The sequence below is a fragment of the Crinia signifera genome, chromosome 19 (assembly GCF_055691185.1).
Source record: "Crinia signifera chromosome 19, ASM5569118v1, whole genome shotgun sequence".
NCBI lineage: Eukaryota > Metazoa > Chordata > Amphibia > Anura > Myobatrachidae > Crinia > Crinia signifera.
Genome location: NC_139226.1, coordinates 95,741,712 through 95,764,764, shown reverse-complemented (window position 1 = coordinate 95,764,764; position 23,053 = coordinate 95,741,712). Strand labels below are relative to the sequence as shown.

Here is a 23,053-nt window from a genome sequence, read left to right as displayed (position 1 = left end):
CCAACAAGATTGCAAAACGCGTAAAGTGCATTTATAAGCATCAATTGTGGGGGTAAGATCAATATTTAGGCTAGGAACTAGTAACATCATGACGTACAAAGTGCAATAGGCAGAAATTTCAGTGGAACTAGTGACATCCTACTGACGTGTTTCAGGATTGCCAATTACAAGGCGTTGGTTTGTGTTGACTTGATAGCTACGTCAGTTTGAATACTAGTCCTGTCAACAGCCTGGCGCAATCAGTTGCGTGCGGCCGAGAAGTACATTTTAATAGGGCTTCACAATGAATCATTCTTCTTTCCGCTTCTCGCTCACCTCCACTGATGATCAACAGGATGGGAAACAAAGACGCTCTGATTAACATTTGCTTACTATATTCCAATAATGCATGACGCAGTCAACCTTTTTTTGTTTTGAAGCTTTGCTCAACCGTCTCGAGAATTTCCCGGCTTCCTCGTAAAGGAACTAAAATGTACCATTTGCATGACACGGATGGCTATAGATTTCAATTTACAGTTTTACAGCCTGAGTATTAGCTTTTATTGTTAATGAAATTAAAAGAAGTGATTGACTTAAAAAATGTTCATTGCCGTATGAGAGGAGGGGGGATGGGGGGGGGGGGTGTGATATATGACCGGGCTGGGAGTTGGAGGGCTCCGTGCTAGTTCTGCCTGTTAGATAGAAATCTGCTCTTCTTTCTTGTAGTTTTACTCTGATTTTGACAACGGCAAAAAGGTACAAAATTATAATTAACGACTATTTACAGCAACACGTCATTGTCGGAGGGAGCGAAGAGGATGTTAATTAGGAACGTCGGGGAGCCACTGGCGTCGGCGCTCCACACGGGGTATAATTAGTCGTAGACTTCACAAGTCAGACAGTTACTGAATTATAACCTACAGTACTGTGATTTGTGACACCGCAATAAAACAGGTAGCTCGGAACCCGCGTGGAGCTTCTCTCAACCAAGGTAAACAGATGGCATTGCTAAGGAGCGGCACGGTGGTGTAACTGCTGAGTTTAATATTGGTGATTGCAGCATATTTTCCATATGAAAACAGTGTGGTGACAGATACGAGGAACAATAAAAAAAAAACAAAAAAAAACTGGAGACGCCATGAGCAGGGTCATAAAATGTGATACAAGTTGTAATAAATTAAAGAGACAGTAATAATAAAACCGGGGCTTGTGAAAACATACATCGGGTTATTTATTAAAGTAAATACAGTTCTGTCTCTAAATCTGCCATTCCATGAATTTCATCGCTGCGGCAGGAGTTTTTCCAGGAGCTTTGTTGGAGAAAGTCCTTTAGCACTTTGCCTTTGTTTTACATGATTATTTAACAAGTTTAGTCACTGTAATCCTTGAAAAGATCTTTAAAATATTTAATAAAAATGTACTAAACTAAAGATTATTTTTTACGGATTTGGATGGCTGGTCCAAAAATTACTCATAAGTGAAAGTAGAACAGCACTGACGATAAAGATTTGTCAGTAAAGAAACTGCAACTTTTATTTAACCCTTTCAGATCCAACGTCTAGTCAGGCTCAACAGCCCTAGCGCTAGTAGCAAATCCAATGGTGAGCGAGTTTAAAATAAGAACATTAACAGTGTACAACATTCGGTACTTGTTTCCTAGCACGGCCACAAATCTTGGCCATCGGGGGTAATTTTAGTGGCCTGCGACGCGATCGACGCAATGCCCCCGATTTTTCCATTGAAATGCATTGAAAAGTGAAAAATCGGGTCGGTTGCGTCGTGTGCGCCTAAAAATGCTTAAATGGTCCACCCGCGATGGCCGCGATTTCCCCATAGGGAACAATGTTAAATGCCTCAATTTACCCGCGATGACCCCGATTTCCCATAGGAAACAATGTAAAATGGGTCAATTTACCCAAATCATCATAGGGAAGAATGGTAAATGGGCCAGAAAGCCCAAAAAACACCCCTGAACATTGACATGTCCCCCCAAAAGTAGTTCACGCCACCCCGCGATGAACGTGAACCCGAAGCGTGGCGAGCGCAGCAAGCCCGCGAGGGGCGGCGGTACGCGTCCTCCGACCTTTTCATACCCCCACTATCCACTAGGGCGTGGAGTTGAGAATAGAATAGTGTGGCGAGCGCAGCGAGCCCGAAGCGTGGCGAGCCCCGCGAGGGGACGCGGATACCTTCACAGGTAAACGCGTCCCTTCGCGGGCTTCACAGGTATCCGCGTCCGCTCGCCACGCTTCGGGCTCGGTGGCTCGCTGCGCTCGCCACACTATTCTATTCTCAACTCCACGCCCTAGTGGATAGTAGGGGTATGAAAAGGTCGCAGGACGCGTACCGCCGCCCCTCGCGGGCTCGCTGCGCTCGCCACGCTTCGGGTTCACGTTGATCACGTGGTGGCGTAAACTACTTTTGGGGGGACATTTCAATGTTCAGGGGTGCTTTTTGGCCCATTTACCATTGTTCCCTATGATAATTTGGGTAAATTGATCCATTTCACATTGTTTCCTATGGGAAATCGGGGTCATCGCGGGTAAATTGAGGCATTTAACATTGTTCTCTATGGGGAAATCGTGGGCATCGCGTCTGGCCCATCGCATCCCGATTTTTTTGCGCATGCGAAGCCCGCGATGGCCCCGATTTTACCCCCGATGACCGCGATTATGATCGTTGTGGCCGTGCTAGGAAACAAGTACCCAACATTCAATGTAGATCATTTTTGAATAAAAAAATACAATTAATTTAAACAAAATGTTTGAATTGCATAAAAAAAATTGGACTGCAAGGGGTTAAATAGCGTGACTAACTATTATATCAGTTATTGTATTGAATATATGGGGACCCTGATTGGGAGAGGATTGGTAAGCATTTTGCCTGGGGGCATTTGTTGGGGATGTGGTCGGCAGGTTGACACAAATTAGGTTGATAGTCAATGTCGACCACTATTGGTTGACTGACCATAGGTCAACACATGAAAAGGGTTGACACAAGCTATGGGTAGACGCAAAAAAAGTCTGACACCAAAGGGGTTGACAAGACAAAAAAGGGTCAACGTGAAAAAAGGGTCAACATGAAAAACATATAGAATATATTCTTGTGATATTCTTATAGGGACTCACTACCCCTATACCCCAGCAGCTGCTCTTTGGGTAACAGCTCATATCTCAGACGCGCCGATTTATTCTCCAGTAGAATATAACTTCCTTTTTTTCAACATGAAAAACAGTCAACACGAAACACAGTCAACACGAATTGTTCAAAAAACAAAAAGACTTTCATACTTTACCATTCAAGTGGACAGAGTAATAGTATAATAATGTTCCCCCGAAGCATGGCGAGCAAAGCAAGCCATAAAAGGAGGCGTGGTACACTTATAGGTCAACATGGACACCATATGTCGACACAAAAACAAAAACATGTGTCATCCTTGTGACCATGTCAATCTAATTTATGTCAACCTTTCTCATGTGTCAACTTCATCCTTTATTATGTCAACCCTATGACCAATACCAGTTTGTTGTGTATTGGATGTGTTACAGCTATGCCCATGTTGCCGCTAGGCACGAGTGAACAGGCCATCCTTATTAGTCCGGGATCAGCCATCCTATACAAGCCGCATAAACCCCCTTGCACGAAGCATGGAACATTTGTTCCGCTGTGAGCAGGTAAAACACTGAAAACAAGTCCAGAAATTAAGTGAAATGCGCATGTACTGTTTGGTTAACTGTAAAGCAAAACGCACTCGCCAGTAAATCCATAACTATTGTTTTGTGGGAAACAATTTAAAATTTACCTTGGGATTCGTCCGCTGCTGAAGACGCCTCTCTTCCTTTTCCCTTTCTAGCCTCTCAAAGGCCTCCCTGATTTCAGCCGCTGTCCGTTTTCTTTCTACCACCTAAAAGTGAAAAAATAATAATTATTGTTAATTTATTTGGCACCACAAGGGTTCCGCGGCACCTGACAATACATAGATGAGCAAAAAGAAGAAAAATATCAAATTACAGTACAAGGCAAATTAGGACAAGTCAGCGATGCACTTATCAGGGCAGCAGAGATATCTTGGTACTTGTTTCCTAGCACGGCGCCCATCTTTTTCCATCGCATACCACTAATTAAGGTATGCAATGGGACCCGATTTTCGGGTCCTAAGAGCCGCACTATACAATTTTAATATCGCGTTGCATCGCATGCCATTACAATAGCATGCGATGCGATTTTAATTTTACAGGCACCCGGATGGGTGATTACTATGTTAAATACACCCCCATTGTTAACGGCAGCCCCACTATCAACGCCAACCCGAAGCGTGGCGGGTGTAGTGAGACCGCGAGGGGCGGCGGTAAGTGTCCTCCGACCTTTTCATACCCCCACTATCCGCGTCGGTGTGGATTTGACTTAAATAGTGTGGCGAGCGCAGCGAGCCCGAATCGTGGCGAGTGCAGCGAGCCCCGCGAGGGGACGCAGAATACATGTGAAGTAATCCGCTCGCCACGCTTCAGGCTCGCCACACTATATAAAATCAACTCCAAGCCGACGTGGATAGTGGGGGTATGAAAAGGTCGGAGGACGCGTACCGCAGCTGCTCGCACGCTTCGGCTTGGCGTTCATAGTGGGGGTGGCGTTAACAATGGGGGTGCATATTACATAGTAATCACCCATCAGGGTGCCTGTACAATGAAAAAATCGTTTTGATCGCATGCGATCTGGTAGCATGCGATGCGATCAAAACGATGTCATAAGATTAAAATCGTGGGCGCCGTTCTAGGAAACAAGTACCGATATCTTTTAAGATAAGCACATGAGGAGAGAGGGACCTGCTCGTGAGAGCTTACATTCTAAAGAAAACGGATGTTTAGAGCTAGAAAATCCCCATCTTTATAAGCTGTCAGCAGCTATTGCGCTATAATAAATGCAGAAGCACATTGTAAGACAAATAAACAATGCATGAGATAAATATTTAAAATGGGTATAAATTGTATAATTGATATTTATTGTAAACCACTGATTTCAGTAGTTGTCATCTTTGTAGATTTAATTGTTTGTTCTCCGAGTGTTTTACTGCGCTTTAAAAACAGCTAATACTTATAATACACCGGTGATGTTTATCTACATATAAAAACTCATGCAAAAATGATATCAGAATAAACGGTGATGAATAGCGAATCCCTCACCATAAATAATTGCATTAGAAGCCACCTCAGATTTTTTTGACTTGAATAATAGTGCCCAATCTCCTCAGTTACTTTCATTGTCTTACAGTAAACAACGGGAGATACATTATCACACAAATAGATTTATCTTAAGTTATGGAATCTGAGAATAGTCTAAACCAGCATTTTTAAATCACAATTCAGTGGAACACTTGAGCTGTTCTCCATTGTGCCCGCATAGATAGAGATGTCCACACTACTTTACAGCCACCCTCACACCAGTTCATCTGTTATTCACTGGTCTCTAGATTGTTTTCATGTCAGGGCCAATGTATTTTATGTTTGTTACCTGTGGGGACCATTGTGATTATTTTTTTTCATATGGGTGCCAATGTTTTTTTTCCCCGATAGGGACCAATGTGCTTTTCCCTGTGGGGTCTGATTTGTGCCTTGGCAATTTAAAAATCTTGTTTGGTGTGCCACAAGTTAAAAAAAAAAAGGTTGAAATCGTTTTTGTCATTGTTTCCTTATAAATGGAAGCCTTCAGTTTCATATAGAACAGTGACTACAGTTATATAATAATATTCTGAGGGAAAGCTGGAAGATTCTCTACTGCAAGGCAGGCCAAACTGGTGCTTGAGATCTACCAACAGGTCACGATTTCCAGACCACCTAGCTGGGGCACAGGTGCAGTCATTAATGGCGGTCACATTTTTAAACATGTGTTGCATTAATTCCTAACCGACCAATTTGACAGCTCCACAGGTGGCCTGGAAAACATGAACTGTTGGTAAATCTCGAGGACCGGTTTGGCCATCCTTAATCTACAGCGAATAAAGTCCCCGGGTGGTACCCGTCTGTCTATTTTGGCTAATCATGAGAACAAATGGATGTATTTTGAGGCGATTTTCACTATTCTATAGAGCAGGGGCGGCATGACTTTTGGAACCCGGGATCTACTTTTTGTACACTTACTTACCGGGAATCTACCGGCATCTCCCCCTGTGCAAAATATCCCCTTCCCAGTGCAATACGTCCCATACACATTATGCCAGACGGAAGAAGACAAAATTCACATTGCCGTATGCAGCACAGAATGAGGTGAAATTAACATTCTGCCACATGGAATGTGCCGAAATTCACATTCTGAATTATTTAGGGACCCACAGGTCCAGTAACGCTAAGTTACAGCTCAAGTTACCTTGAAAATCACTGCACAAATCTTTGCTGAGAGCGGTTATTAAGATAGTTTTTAGGAAATATGCGCTAACCGCTAAACTTTTTTTTAAAGGACAAAATAATAAAAGACAATAGTCCAGGTAATTAATGCAAGCAAACCTTGCAGACTCTCTTTTGTCTAAATATCCTTATCTTTAGAAGACACTAATGACTGTGACAGAGAAATGCCTGCAATAGCCACTACAAATCTCAAACTGTACATTAAGCAGATTAGATCTAACAGATATAGCACACGTTTCGCACTTGGCCTGCTTCCCTCATCTTTTTCTGCCAAATCCGGGCGACAGAAAGGGAATCCTATTTTTAGACGGACAATTTCGGAAAATCAGTGGCGCTCAGATTTATCACCCGGCTGGTGTTTCACTTCCAACGTTATCTCTCTAAAAACCAATAAAATAAAGGCCTGGTTCAGAGTCAAATTATAGATAATCCACTAATTTATTCACTTAGCCTAAATCAATTTTATTGCCTCCGTTTACTAATGGTAAAATACAGTTTATTACATATAGGAGAAGATAACGGATATGACGGCTTCACGCGCTCATTAACGATCGCTGTAAAGAGCCGAACTGGACACCTATAAATATGTTTATTTTCCTTTATGGCGTCTACGTTAGCCCATTATGGTTGGCATTTATATTCAGATGTGCCGCAGTTTGATGAGCTAAATTAACAGCGCTGGGCGGAACGCAGCCGCCATACTGGTGATACAGAGGACCTACAATTAGGTTGGTCAAACATTGCTTTAGGATTGATCTATACTGGGACATTACTAACATTACAGTCTAAAATGTATGTTTAAAGCTAAAAATGAATCCATGTTTTGTAAATACGTCTTTCTTAACATAAAGCTCCTTCTCCAGTTTACTGATGTAATGGAAGCTGCAGTAGAGAACAGTTTGCGTACATGAGAGCGACATTGGGCCAGATGTATAAAGCTTCAAAAAGTGATAAACCAGCCAATCAGCTCCTACCTTTTATGTTAAAGGCGGTGTTTAAATAATGCCAGACACGTGCTGATTGGTTGGTAGTTTATCACTCTCCACTTTTTTAAATAGTTTTTCACTTTTTGAAATCTGATACATCTGGCACATTATGCCCGAATGGATCGTAACTGGTGGTTGCATGGAGTTGGCATGCATGAAGTGCAGAATCCAGGCACTCTGGGTATTACGCAGAGGTTGGGATCATGTGGGTAACGATAATCTAAACTGCCCGTTTTATTTTTGTCTTAAAGAAGCGCATGTTGAAACAGGCAGGGAAAATAGCAGCAAATCAGCTAAGAGGTAGCATTTATCAACTGCATTACATAAAACCATATATAAGAGGTGATTGGTTGCCAAGGCCATTGCTTGATACACTAACCCAGCGATGGGGAACCTTCCGTCCTCCAGCTGTTGTTTAACTACACATCCCAGAATGCCCTGCAACAAGTTTTTGTATGGTCAAATAGCAAAATTGTAGCAGGGCATGCTGGGACGGTTAATTCCACAATAGCTGGAGGGCCAAAGGTTCCCCATCCCTGCACTAACCCTACAGTAAGAAACAGTTGGCAGCAAAGTACAAGTGAAACCGGCCAAGTTAAATATAATGGAGCATTAGGAAGGGTTAAAGGTGACCAAGTGTAAGAGTTGGTACAGATTTAAACAGTATCGGGTGAATTTGTCGTTTCCAGGCAAACCGAATGACAGATTGGGCATATTGTTAAGTGTGTATGCCCAATGTCTGCTGATACAACATCCAACCGGACGATATCGTGTATGATGCTGTGATGCCAAATGAAGTATGGCATCCTGCATCGCACCTTTGTAAGAGGTTATGCTTCATTTCACAGCATGGCACCCTACACGATATCGCCCGTCTGCCCATGCAGCATGGCCAGTCAGAAGACTTAGGAGAGAACAATTGGGAATATGCAGTTAATGGCAAATTGGACCATAAACAACAAGACTATAAATGTGGTTTGGGTGTGTTCCTTAGGGCCAGATGTATCAAGCTTAAAAAGGTGATAAAGTGGAGAGTGATAAACAGCCAGCCAATCAGCTCCTAACGAATATATTACAGGCTGGATTTGAAAAATGACAGGTAGGAGCTGATGGTTGGTACAGGAATCCCGATTCGGAGGTGACATCGCTGGTTAGCTTCTACCAACTACCAGCACCTACATTAGCATAAAGCCATGGCAGATTAGGATGGGACATCCAAGCCAAAACTCATTCTCGCAGGCTCCTGAACGCGCTCCCCAGCATTCAGGGTATAAGAGTACTGAGCGGGCAGGGAAGGTTTCGGTTGACGAAGAGGCTTACAACTAATCTAGTAGTTTTTTTTCTTCTGAAATTGCAACGTTTAATGCTAGAAGACTGTTCACTACTAATTAAAACTATATTTTATAATAGTTTAAAGTTAAGCTTTAGCAGATGGAAAAAAAGATTATTTCCACAGCGTTTGTAACACTATTAAATAAAGCGGTAATGAGAAATATGGTTACTACCGCCTTGCAATGAAGTTCTGCAGGACTTTGCTTAGCAGGGAGCCTCTCTGTTTCCCTGATTGGTAATAAGGACTTGTCTGCGTTACCGAATCCTCATCTAGGCACTTAGAGTAGTATGGAAGAAGACCATACAACTATAACACACTCAAAGGTCAGTATATGGAGGCAATTGTGGTGATTTCAACTGAGAGCTTTCGTGGTAAGTATGTGAATAACATACTAACAATTATCAGGGGACTTAAAAACAGGTAGGCAATGTAACAAAGCAATGAAGAAGGCAAGTCAGATGCTTGGTTGCATAGGGAGAGGTATCAGCAGTAGAAAGAAGTAATAATGCCACTGTATAGGTCATTGGTACGACCTCACCTAGAGTATTGTGTTCAGTTCTGGAGGCCATATCTCCAGAAGGATATAAATACATTAGAGACTGTACAAAGAAGAGCAACTAAAATGGTGCATGGCCTACATCACAAAACGTACCAGGAAAGACTAAAAGATCTTAATATGTATACTTTAGAGCAGAGAAGGGAAAGGGGGGACATGATAGAAACTTTCAAATATATCAAGGGCTTTAACAAGGTCCAGGTGGGAGACATTCTTCACAGGAAGAGGAGCAACAGAACACGAGGACATGCACTGAAACTAGAGGGAGGAAGATTCAGGGGAAATGTGAGGAAGAATTTTTTCACAGAAAGAGTAGTAGATAAGTGGAATAGCCTCCCAACAGAGGTGGTAGACGCAAATACAGTAGTACAATTTAAACATGCTTGGGATAAGCATATTGATATCCTTACAAAAAAATAAGGATCAAATATGGTTTGAGGTAACATGTTTAAAAAAAGGGGCAGACTAGATGGGCCAAGTGGTTCTTATCTGCCGTCAAATTCTATGTTTCCATGTTTTTATGTAAAGACCAGCCGGTCATGCCAGCACAGCTTACCATGCACACAATAACCAGCAAACCATACTCTCATGAACTAGACTACCCATCATCAGCATAATACCCACCTAAATGACAGGCTTATCGTACTCAGCAATGTTAGAACCAGGACACCAACACGTTTAACACTTCAAATACATCTATTTCCCGGTTAGTCACTGCCCCACATTTTCTGCATACTGTAGCCTCAGCTCCCTGACCGGTTAGCAGCTTTCCTCCCTACACTTGTGTGAATACAAAAGTTACTTTTTTTTTTGGCAAGCTTGAATAATTTTTCATTCAGTGAGTCAGTCCTTGTCTCCAACTTCCAAACCCAAAAGACATGCATCTTTTTACAATTTTTTGAGCCGACAGGAGGGAGTATATAACAGTGTGCCGAGGGCAGTGAGCCATGCGAGGGGATGCGGTACACTTAGTGTCCATATGGACAAAGATACCACAAAAAAACATGAAAAACTCACATCAACCTTTTCCATGTCAGCCTTTGGACCTTGTCGACCATATGACTGTAGACCTAGACATTGTAGATCTAATATACCGTAACCGGGTCATTTAAGCCCTTACTGCATTTTGTGCCATCAATGGCACAAATGCAAATTTCTTCTCCTAGCATGAACTACTCAATTAATTAATTATGAATTTCTTTTTAAAACATACTCTAAACTCTTGTGATGAGAACGGTGTATTTATAGAATCATATTAAAAATATATAAACATTATGATAATTATAATTGTCAAATGCCAAATAAAAAAGAGTGATATCCTCGTAATTATTTTGTATACTTCATTAAAAGTAAGGCCTTAAGGTGCCCATACATGATATAATAATTGTATGCGTTATGGTCTAGATCGCATACGAACTGCTCGAACGCATACCGCCTGGCGATCTGCGAAAAAGGGGGCGGGGCGTGTCCACGTAAACGGCCGTGAATTTTTGAAATTCGGCCGTGATCGAGACCATTCACGGCCATTATCGAGTCGGGCCTGTTCTACCGATCTGCCTCTTCAATGCTGGTTCTATCGATCTGCCTCTTCAATGCTGTCGTGCAAGACAGCCTTAAGCCCTGTCGACCTAGTGACAATATCCCATCAGCCCACTATACCATAACCGTTGAATATAAAAGTTACTTGATTTGTTGGGCTATTGTTGAAATATTATGTTTTAAGCCATATAGTTCTTTCCTAGATCACAATAGTTAGTGGTTTGTTTATAGGATGTTGTTTGCACCAAATATCACCCAGTACGCAGTAAAATATATGTTTCATCACGACTGAGGTACCATTGATGCATTTTTTGCAATACATGGCATACAATTTTTTTTAATATTTGCAATAAAATATGATCTATTGACAAAATTATGGTAAGTATTTTTCCTGGCATCAATGCAAAGTTATCTTTCTCTATTTTCAACAAAATATCATGCAGTAAGGGGTGTAATCCCTTTCCACCGCCTTCCACCGAATTGAATTTCAAAAAATTCCCTTTTTAATAGTGATATTTATTTTTTACCCCTCAAATGACACAGAGTGTACCAGAGTGACATTACATTTAACCAGGCAACTCAATTTCTTATTTTATCAACCCTATACACACAGAACATTTACTGCACATGGCGGGCAGGTGGAGATTTGTTGTATAGCACTGAAAGAGTTTAACCTTTACAAGGGAGAATTAATAACTCTAAATTACGTTATCCGTGACAGTTTTGGTGACATACTGAAGAAAAAAAGGTGCGGGCTCTTTTCGTTTGAAGTCATCAAATTGTAACATGATTTACAAATTTAGGAGGAACTGCGAAGGGCTAGCTCCAAGGTGAAAATGTCTGCCAGTCAACTCTCATCAAACTCAAAAATATGTATTATTGAGTGTCCGCGGAGATAAATAATTTCTTAAAAAGTAGTGAACTCTTGTTCTTTTCCGTTTTGCCACCATCTCTAGTGTCCCCTATTTAACCCTTTGAGTGCCAAGGAAATTTGGCAAAATAGGTGTGAAAATTGGCAAGCAAACCTTTTTTATTCATCATAATGACCTGTAATGTTTACCTTATATAGGAAATATAATCTTCTTTTACACAGCATTATTATTTATTTGAATTTATATAGCATTTTTAGCAGATATTTAATGCATCTCTGGGGCAAGGTGTAATAGTGAGCATTACTGCCTCGCAGCACTGAGGTCATGGGCTCGATTCCCACCATGGCCCTAACTCTGCAGTTTGTAAATTCTCTTGCGTGAGTTTCCTCAAGGAAACTGCCTCCACTGGGGCAGGGACTGATGTGAATGCTCAAATATTATCTGTAAAGCGCTGCGGAATATGTGTGCGCTATATAAATAACTGGTAATAAATAATAATAAATCTCTCACAGAGATGTTTTCACTCAAAAGGTTAACCTTCACCTTTACTAAAGTGTAATCCAAATCTGTATATGGGGATAGTAACAACAACGCAGAACAATTGTATGATTCAGGAATATAAACTGAAGACAGATCAAGTGGAGATAAGATACCAGCCAATCAGTTCCTAACTGCCATGTTACAGGCAGTGCTTGAAAATTGACAGCTAGGAGCTGATTAGCTGGCACCACTTCTTCATACACTTTATCTACAATTCTTAGTACATAAGGGTCTTAAGTATATCAGTATGAAAATAATTATATGTGTCTTGATGATGCCATTCCTTCCACAAGTTGCGTAGTGCAAAGTGTATGATGTTAATTGTGTCTGCCAACACCCTGGTCTACTTTATGATAACACGTGTAGACAGGGCTTGACGACGCAAAAAGAAGGCATGTCAAAGATTTCCTTAGGATATGAGGTCTCACCCTAATTCAGGAGTCCAGTTTACAACTGAGCATATTATAAGTGCGGTCTTTCGGCTAATATGAAATTAATACAAAAAAAATCCTCAAAAAATAATTGAATACAGAAAAGGGCTCTTGAACGGTCTTGGACAGTCGTCATCACGATTTGGGAGCAGGACTGCCTATCTTTTACTTCCACCTGTGCAAAGAAATATGTCGCTGCATGTCAGTGATTCCCTGTTGCAGGATCACGGTCTAGCTCAGGGGTGGGCAAAAGGTGGCCCGTGAAATGCTTCTGACTGGCCCGCCGCTCAAACCTGTAGCAAAATGACAAGCGGACTGACTGTGCCGCTTGTCATTGCGGTACAGCAGTCCCAACCTGTGCCGCAGCCGCCACTGAGGAGAGCCTTGGTATTTTCTCCCTCCTGTGATGTGACACACTGCATGCATCTGCAACCGCAATACGCTGGGAGGCGGGCGGGGCGGAGCCAAAGAGCCAGTCAAACTGGTGTGCAGCTGAGGAGAGCTCCTGTGAGACGCTGGGCAGCTTCCGGGGCAGGGCTGAGCAGAGCCAATGCGCCAGTCAAATCCGTTGTGCTGCTTTGACCAACAGTCGCATGTTGGCTCTGCCCCTCCGCACCGCGCAGCACACGGATACTTGGAGGGCTTCCCTCGATTAATTTCTAGTCGGCGGCGTACCCAGATCATAAAAAGTGTACATATATGCAGGTAATTTAATTGCCTCTTTTTCAGTGGGGGTCGGGGGCAGATCAGTGATGGCTAACCTTGACACTTCAGCTGTTGTTGAACTACACATCCCAGCATGCCATGCTTCAGTTTTAGCATGGCCAAATAGTAAAACTACAGCAGGGCATGCTGGGATGTGGAGTGTCAAGGTTAGCCATCACTGCGGTGGATGGGGCTTGAGTCCTGGGGGAATGGGAATCTAAAATGGAGGTAAATTCTACCTCCTCCATTTTACATTCCCCTCTTCCCCAGGACCCAGATAGCAGCATCTTCTACCAGGTAGAGAAAACAGTCTCTATTAGCTCTTCAGGTGATTTGTTTTGTCTCGAGTAGTTCACGTCCCAAAAAAGGTTTGAGACCACTTCACTAGATGATGTTGTGAAAGATATCGCTCAGATGCCCCCTTTTTTTAGCAATATCTTTAACAATATCCTCTAGTGCGTATGGGGCTGTAGTTTACTGTAATATCCCCCCATCGTCTTTTACTGTGATGTGAGGGTTCTGAGATCAGCAGTTTATTAAAAAAGTGCGGTCACAGAATCGTTCCAGACATTTATATCCTAACGAACTTTGTAATCTCTATAGAACTCTAACTTTCCCCTTTGAAGAGAGAATGAAAACTTCATATCATTAACACAATCCTAACAAGCCGGCACTTTATAGGAAAATAATGAGCCTCTAGCCAGGGCGCTTTGTAGTTGTGGACACACCAGAACGGTAATTACAGACTCTAATACACGTTATTAAGCACCGGTATTACACAACAACTTTATAAAAGCAGCTGATCTACCTGTTATACACCGCGTTGACGACAGCCTAGGAGAGCCATAAAAGTAGCATTTCACAAAGCGTAATAAATAATAATTAATAGGATCTCGAGTTCTAGGTCATTGTATTAACCTGACAGGTCATCAATGAAAATACTTTTATTATTGCAATTATTTTAATGTGTATAAACAAATATACTACCAGCTGTCCCATTCCGTTCTGCAAATGTTTGCGGTCGTAACAGGCTGCAGGAGCTACCCACCATATATGGAAGTGCATGCAGCGCCACCAAAGGCTGTAAGAAGTACTGCATGGTATTACTAAGGTGCCTTTTACACCACACATAAATAACCCAGGTCTGAACCAGGTTGCTGCTGAGCTGACCTACAGTAGGTCACTGTCCGGTGTGAAAGAGCTATTTGAAAAAAAAACAGGGTCCAGCAACCCAGCACCCCCCCCCCCCCCCCCCTCCATGCAGAAGAGAGGTACTGCTCAGATTTGGGAAGGTGCAGGCGCTAAAATGAACACATGTTGCAATAATAATGGAGCAAATACATTTAATATTCTTTGCATGCATGGTAAATACTGTCTGCTTTTGTATGTAGCCCACAATGCTGGACAGCTTTACTTTTACATGGCAGTATGGACACGCCTCTTCCAAATCTAAAGGCCCCCATACATCGAGGCGATTTGGTCCGATTTCGGCCAATTGCGACCAATCGGCCCGTTAAATCGGACCAAATTGCCTCTTCCTGACATGCCATCGGGTCCGATGCGCGGTCCCGTGCGTGTCGGACTGGCAGGCCGTCTGACCACCCGTTCCTCCATGCAGGGAGGCGGGCAGGAAGCAGGGATGCGTGCGATCCATCACAACGGATCGCATGTGTCCCTGCCGCCGGGAAGGTCCTGGCGGCTCGCACTCTGTCGGGTGTCAGTTACACTGCTGCGAGACGTCGCAGGCAGTGTATGGGCATCTTAAGTCTTTCCCCACACTTTACATTTGCCACACCTGCAGGGCAAGTTTCTTGTGCTTTTTTGTGCTGCACCCACCTCAGGGTCATCCCCAATATAAGGATGTTACCATAGCATGATTAAAAATAGGTCTTACCTCCCATCCTTCCATATCCAGCCCCTTCTTTCCATATATATCATAGATGGCTCTCGACTGTGGGTCACTAAGCACTGGAATGTAGAAAACAGACAGTTAATAAAATAATCTAAAATACAATAAAATATAAATACACTGCCCAGCTTCCCAGCACATGTAGGTGGGTATATCACATGAGGTGCAGTGTTGCATGACTTTTGGGGTCACCTTGGGCTGCACATCTTACTTATTAGCTCTTAAGAGTGAAATCAGCTGTAAAGGTCGGTCCCCGCCCACAGCAGAACTACAACTCTCCCATTGGTCGGAATTTAAGTCTTCAAACAAAGTGTCATTTTAGAAACACTCACTAGAGGGAGGAGTAGAATAAAAGTGCTCTCACATTGGACAAATATTCTAGAGAGATTCGCTAGTCAAATCTGCAGCAGTGTTACGGTGAAACAAGTGGACTTCTATTTAACGGAATCATTTTTACTTACTGACATCTTTAAAAGCAACATTTGTTACACATTTTAAACACACGCTTTGTTGTGGTCACGGTGACAGATGTCACCAAACGTTTACAAAACCAATCATAATGGGTGGGTAGCCGTTGATTTACCGACAGACACAATACAGACGGTCATAATTCCAACACCCATTCACAGTCAAAACACATACCAATATTACCAACATTCGTTATGCCGACATGTTTAAAATACTGATACGGGTAAAATACAAAAAATTGAAATGCCAACAGGTCAAAATGTCGACATGAGTTTTAAAGGGATTTTTTTTGTCCAAAAACAGACTTGTGCATACTTTACCATCCCAGTGAATCTGGGAGGGAACCTGAAGCACAGCGATCGCAGCGAGGGGACGTGGTACACTTAGACAGTGTACATGTCGACAGACACCAAGAAATTCCATAGAAACTTATGCTGACATTTTGACCTGTCGGCATTTCAAATGTCAGTATTTTGACTGTCGTGTCAATGAGTGTCAGTATTGTGTGTCTGGAAATCGTGCTGAACCCTAATGGGTCCCCATGGGAAAGAACACATTGTGCTTTGCACCAATTTCCAGATCTGTCCCCTAAAGTTTCTTTAAAGACATCTTCCCTTCATTGCTGACATCTACCGTAATGCAAAAGAGAACGTGGGGGGAAACAGAACAAATCAAAGATAGCAGCGGTATAATCAGCCTTAGATCAAAACCACTCTACAAATTGATTTTTTGTATCAACCATGGATGGGTACATTACTTCTGATAAGACTGTATTGTTTTTACATTAATTTATCATCAGCCTCATCCAAAAGCTGTTACACCAGCCATTACAAACACATCTCATAGCAAGACGGTAAGCAGGGCTCCCGACACACTTCTATCGGGGGAGAACTTCAGGCTGCAACAGAAGGCTTTCCCCGGCCTCATTACTAAAGCCACCGATGTACGAATTATAGTAGACAGGTCTTGCAGGAACCCCGGACTCCGCTCATCGAACTTTTGGGGTTAAATCTTAGCTATTAACACATCACTTAAGGTTTTGTCATTGATCCAATGACTTTTATCTCTTCCTATCATAATGCAAAAAGCTCTTGGATTAGAGTAGTGTAATCAAGTTGGTTTTAATTGCAACTATAAGAAACTAATTTGCTCAATTATGCCTCCTAGCCTAGACAAACATAAATAGTATCTGTCTCACAGAGTGATGTCGAAATCCATTTTTTATTGTCTTTCTCGCGAAGACGCACGGAAAGGATCTCATCAAAAGGACTTTAAAAAGTTCACACGCTTAGTTTTTTTCTTCTCCCTAACGAAAAACTAACGACTCCAGCTAAAGATGTGCAAACGATGCAATAAAGCCTTTGTAATGGCACAGGACGTGCCCAGCTTCCACTGTAGAACCTTCATTTAAAAATCACCAGTTTTCATAATTACAAAGGAAACTGCAGTTAAGAGCAGGAAAAAGAAAAATGAGAGAGAATTGCTGAGAATTTGGGATTTCTGCTTCGTTATAAGTTTGGACTATTCTTGTTTGGTCATAAACAAATGCGATCTAAAACAAACTCACTGTATTTTTGGAAAATAATATATTTAAAAGGGTCATACAACACTAAAACAGCGTTGGCCTATAAGCAATTGTGTTCTGCCTGACCACAAGGATTGTAACCTTATGTATTAACCAGATGTATGAATACAATCCACTTTGAATCAGGAGTTGGCTTGCCATTTTCCTAATTCAGTTCGGGGATCGATGTTGTGGGTCTGCGCATGTGTATGGATGAAAATAATACGCATGTCTGGACTGGGCCTGCGAACGCCTTCAGCGAGTATCACACTCGCTGAGGTGTTTGCACAGAGAGGGGTGGGTAGGGGCAAATATTGGGCTGTTGCATGGGAACGGCCAGGAAATGGACATGCCTGCAAAAACAGTGGGTGTGCTTAGAAAAACGCTGGCCTTCCCCGTGTGAACGTTTACGTGTCAAAGTCTATACGAGGCAGACAGCTGACATGACGTCAGCACCTGCCCTTTATTTGGCCAATCCTTACTGACTTATTTGCGACCGGGTAAAAAAATAATTTGATGGTTGCAACCATCGAATGATTTTTTAGTACTTGTGTATTATCATGGCGCCCATCGCATCACAGACAATAAGGCATGCGATGGTATGCGCTGCGATGCGAAGCGATGTCCCGCGATGTTCCCCAATGCCATACAATGTTAAAATTGTATGGAATTGTATATGGCATACAATGCCATACAATGCGATTATAAATTGTATAAGCACCCTAATGGGTGCTTACAATGTTAAATGCACCCCCACGCCACTCCCAGTACAAACGTGAACCCGCGAGGGGGCGGCGGTACGCGTCCTACGACCTGTTCATACCCCCACTATCCACGTCGGCGTGGAGTTAATACTATATAGTGTGGCGAGTGCAGCGAGCCACCGAGCCCGAAGCATGGCGAGTGCAGCAAGCTCCGCGAGGGGACGCGCATAACTTCACATGTATACGCGTGCGCTCACCGCGCTTCGGGCTCGGTGGCTCGTCACACTATATAAAATCAACTCCACGCCGACGTGGATAGTGGGGGTATGAAAAGGTCGGAGGACGCGTACCGCCGCCCCTCGCGGGCCCGCCGCGCTTCGGGTTCAACGGATATGTTGTCGGTGGAGATTGTGGGCGATTCAGGTTCGGGGTCCCTTCCTTTTTTATCATTCTCACTGTATGTCAGGCATGTCCAACCTGCGGCCCTCCAGATGTTGTGAAACTACACATCCCAGCATGCCTTGCCATAATATTGCTATTAGGGAATGCTAAAACTATTGCAAGGCATGCTGGGATGTGCAGTTTCACAACAGCTGGAGGGCCGCAGGTTGGACATGCCAGCTGTATGTCATCAATTATCATTTTCAAAACTGGTAGAAAGTAGATTGTCCTACAGAGACAGGCTATAATGGATTGTCCTTCCACACCATGGGTCCTCAAACTGCGGCCCTCCAGATGTTGTGAAACTACAAATCCCAGCATGCCTTGCCACAGTTTTGCTATAAGGGAGTTAAAACTGTGGCAAGGCATGCTGGGATTTGTAGTTTCACAACATCAGGAAGGCTGCAGTTTGAGGACCCATGTTCTACACAGACAGGATATAATGAAACTACAGATTAAAGCATAAACTCAAATGTGGCCTACCGCATAAAAACAGATGAACTTCCAGACTAGGTGGATACAGATGTAATGAAGTTTATCAGACATGTCCAGAGATGGGCTTGGTATGAACTTGCAGAGAAGATAGCATAACCATGGCTAATATGGTGGAATATGGTCTTTGTTAGCTTAAAAGAAGGATGGTTTTAACAGAAATCTACAAACAAATTTGGATGATGCTGACGCTGAAGTCCCAACTGCCTCCATTTTGATCAGAAGTATGTGGGACGTGTTAGTGTTAGACCGGGAAAGAGGACACATCTGCTCCCAAACCTAATCACTAAAACAAGCGTTTGGGACTGTGGTTCCCCCATGCAGCCACAAACAGTCCAGGTTGATATCCATGAGCACAAGCAACTTAATTAGCACCATAGTCAGCTTAATTATACCATCTGTGCACAAGCAGGGATATTCCATAAACCTGCAATGTTAGGGTGCAAACTTTGTGAAATGCAGATGGAAAGTTCCATACCCCATATTGGAAGACTGACTACACCCCACCCCATGTTACCCAAACCATGCTCTGCAATGGGCTCGCTGCTTTTGCAACTTTGTAGGTTTTAAGCCCCGTACACACGGGGGAGATATATTGTTCAGCCATATGTTGCTAGCAATATATGGCTGAGCAATATATTGCTCAGTGTCTCCTTTTCATCAGCGACCAGAGATGGTCGCTAATGAAAGGGAACCTCTGCCAGCAGTGCCGCAGAGGTAATCAGCTGGTCGCGGGCCAGCAATTAGAACGGGGTTGAAAACGGGAGCACGCACCAGGCGATTTATCGCCTGCGACCATATTTTCAACGATTTCAGCCCCTATTGCCCCCGTGTGTACACAGCTTTAAACAGCTTCTGACAATGTGAACAGTAATGTGTTTCAGATAGGGCAGACACAGACCAAAGCGAATACAGATCTCTCTATACAGCGCTGCGGAATAAGCAGGCACCTTCTACATGATAATCCTCTAAGGCAGTGATTCCCAAACTTTTTTGAATCACCTAGTGTATCGGAATATCCTTTTTTGTTTATATTTTACCCTAAAGTGAAATTATGGGAGGAGAAATAAGTTTTGCTTCTGTTTGTCCGCATATTTTATTAATGGCAGCAAATAGTTCTGGTTTTGCCTATTACATTGACCATAATTTTATTTGGTCCTGGACCACCAACCCAAGGCACTCTTGCAAGTGTCCCAAGGCACCCCAGGGTTCCACGGCACACAGTTTGGGAAGCACTGTTCTGAGGTCTGCCTCGTCTCTTACATGAATACACTGGGACGCACCACAGCAGAAGAGTGGGAAGAAATATATATAGAGTGATGGAGGGGCAGAGTGGTACAGACTGGGAGTGGCAGGCAGGAAGGGAGGAGCGGAGCTGTGGATGGAAGTGGACCAGACAAGGAAGAGCGGGGGACAGGAGGAGGGGGTGCAGTCAGACAACACAGATCGGGGGGTAAAGCAGAAGCCAGCCTGAGGTGATATGCCAGCATATGCCAGGTACTTTAACTGGAATAAATAAAATAAAGATTACCATTTACATCAAGCTTTACAGGCAATTATTTGTGAAGTGACCCAACTCTTTCAAGATCATTGTTTATTTTCCTCCTGGATATAAGCAACTATTTCCATCATTAACAGTCCACGGGGGTCCTGCCTGTACGGTAGATCTTCCTTTCAAGGCTCCCTGTGTCTTCTGTAGAGCCGGGTTTTGTGTAGAAATCTACTTACACAATGCTGAACAAATAACCTCAGTTCAAAACCTCCAACTGATCATTTCTGCAGCAAAACAACAGTTCTTACAACCACCTGCAGCAGCTCCACAAACTGCAAATCTGATTGATTCCTACTCAGAAAAACACAAGAGCTTCAAGTTTTTTTTATTTCCTCAGTACAAAACCTTTATTTTTTTCTTAATATTTGCGGTCCCTGGTTTGCAGCTTGGTAATTTAAACATTTATAATATCTACCACTCAGAATTTAGAATTTTTGTAATAAACTATGATCTAACAAGAGCACAGTCTATTTTCTAAGAGCAAATTTCAAGATGTGGCATCTAGAACCTTAGCATTAACTTCACTGGAACGTTCTGGGGGCAATGTGCGTACAAAACAAGACGTTCTGGGAGCAATGTGCAGACATCCGGTGGATTGGAGTTGCCGCCATAGTGACTGGCATACGATAGAAAAAACAAGGACAGTCAATATGTTAACCACTATTGGTCAACTTTGACAAAGGTCGGCACATAAATGGTCTCCATAGGAAAATGTCGACATGCGGTTTTCATTTTTTTTTTAAACGACTTTCATACCTCCCAACATGACCCTCTCCAGGAGCGACATTTTCTTTTTAAACGACTTTCACACCTCCCAACATGACCCTCTCCAGGAGCGACACAATGTATGATCACCGAAACCTGTGTTAAAACAACTTTCTTTCTGTTTCATCCATCCTGGTGACACAGCTAACCTTGGGATGTAGGAGGGTCCAGAGGAGCAAAAGGCTGACTTCTTTTGATAGCAGGCTCCTCCCTTCTGCATCCCAGGATACTTCAGCTCGTTTTAGGTGCCCACTGGAGTATTTATTTTATTAATTTACTAGTTAGTGCAGGTTTTTTTGCCAGTGTGTTAGAAGTTCCCACACACTGAGAAGGTAGCAGAGGCTGACAGAAGTGCGTCCTGTCAGTGCTCTGTGTGTGCGGAGGAAAGCGGGCTGCTCCCTCTGCACAGCACTTAATCTCTGCTGAAGAGAGGTTTCCTGGGCTCTGGGGGTGTCCAGAACCGGCTCCCTGCATAGGGGGGGGGGGGATAGTAAGGGACGGACCCCCCCGCGATGGCGGAAGCCATCTTGGATGGGCTTATAGGCTGAAATCCCTATAGGGAGGTGAAGCCTATTACAGGAAGTCCAGCTTTGCTGGACGACTCCATGTGGACCCAAGAAGAAGGGGATGCACTGGTGGTAGGAGAAACACTAGGGGGCGCGGCTGAAGGAAGAAAAAGTCGCCTTTTTAGCTTCCTTCCCCGCTTCAACAAGAGACTTGGTCTCTTCCTGCTCTTTGTGCTGTCGCCATTTCTCTCCAGTGCTGCGGAGCTGAAGCAAAGCTGAAAGCAAGGCCTTTTTCACAGTACAGAGGTAAGTTTCTCCTTGGGCAGCGCTGTCCCCGCTGACCACAGAGGATCATTGCAGCAAGCAGATAAGTACACAGTATATATTGCTCTGTGCAATGCCTGACATTGTGCACTGTGGTTTTATCATGACTGAAGGGTGTAGTCCTGCTGCTGTGGGGGAGGGAGCGCTGTGGTGACACAGCGATCCCTCCCTTATGCTCAGTAACTTATACTGTTCATGTATTGTCATGTTATTGGTTTATATTGATTGTGCATCTAAGAAGTTCAGGTGTTGTACTGAGTTATGTATCCTAGTGTGCTTTAGAAGTTGAACGGAAGTATCCTGGGATGCAGAAGGGAGGAGCCTGCTATCAAAAGAAGTCACCATAGGTGCCTTGGCTCCTGCGGACTCTCCTACATCCCAAGGTTAGCTGTGTCACCAGGATGGCTTCAGAGAAAGGGGTTTGAACGGTAAGTTCTTCCAAAAATCCCCTTTTTCAATTAACCGGTTTAACACAGATGAAAGCAATCCTACATGAAGAGGAAAGTCCAGGAACAGAGCATTGTGTCCCTCCTGGAAAGGGTCATGCTGGAAGGTATGGACCGTAAAGCATGGCGAGCTTTAAGAGCCATGGGTGGGTATAATTATACAGTGTCCATGTCGGCTGTTTTTGACAGACACCCTAAAAAAATAAATTTGTTTCGACCTTTTGCTTGTGCCGAGCTTTTGTCAAAGTCAACCTACAACTGTCTACTTAATTACTGTCCTATTGATCCAAATCCTAGTAGAGGATAGATGCTCGGAGACACGCACATGTCCATTATTTATGCCGAATAACATACGGCACGCAACACTGTATATGTGCATGCAGGGAGCCAGGGACATATACAGGACACGGGGTGGACCTGAGAAAGACCAGGAAGTCGAGGGAGGTGGACCGGTACCTGCTAAGACTATCCATTGGCCCATTTGTGATTTCAGAGAGCTGCCTAATCACAGTTCTCCATCAATAAGGGTAATTTCCACCCACA

The 23,053-nt window shown here is 43.3% G+C and overlaps 1 protein-coding gene across 1 annotated transcript in view; it reads right to left on the bottom strand.

The window, feature by feature from the left end:
• Positions 1-23,053, bottom strand: part of DNAJC11 (DnaJ heat shock protein family (Hsp40) member C11) — a 126,049-nt gene that overhangs the window by 57,092 nt on the left and 45,904 nt on the right. Inside the window, exons 3-4 of the mRNA XM_083162954.1 lie at positions 15,234-15,307; positions 3,782-3,883 (exon numbers count right to left, since the gene is read on the bottom strand). Of these exons, the coding sequence (XP_083019080.1) occupies positions 3,782-3,883; positions 15,234-15,307 (176 nt within the window). The remainder of the gene's footprint in view (positions 1-3,781; positions 3,884-15,233; positions 15,308-23,053) is intronic.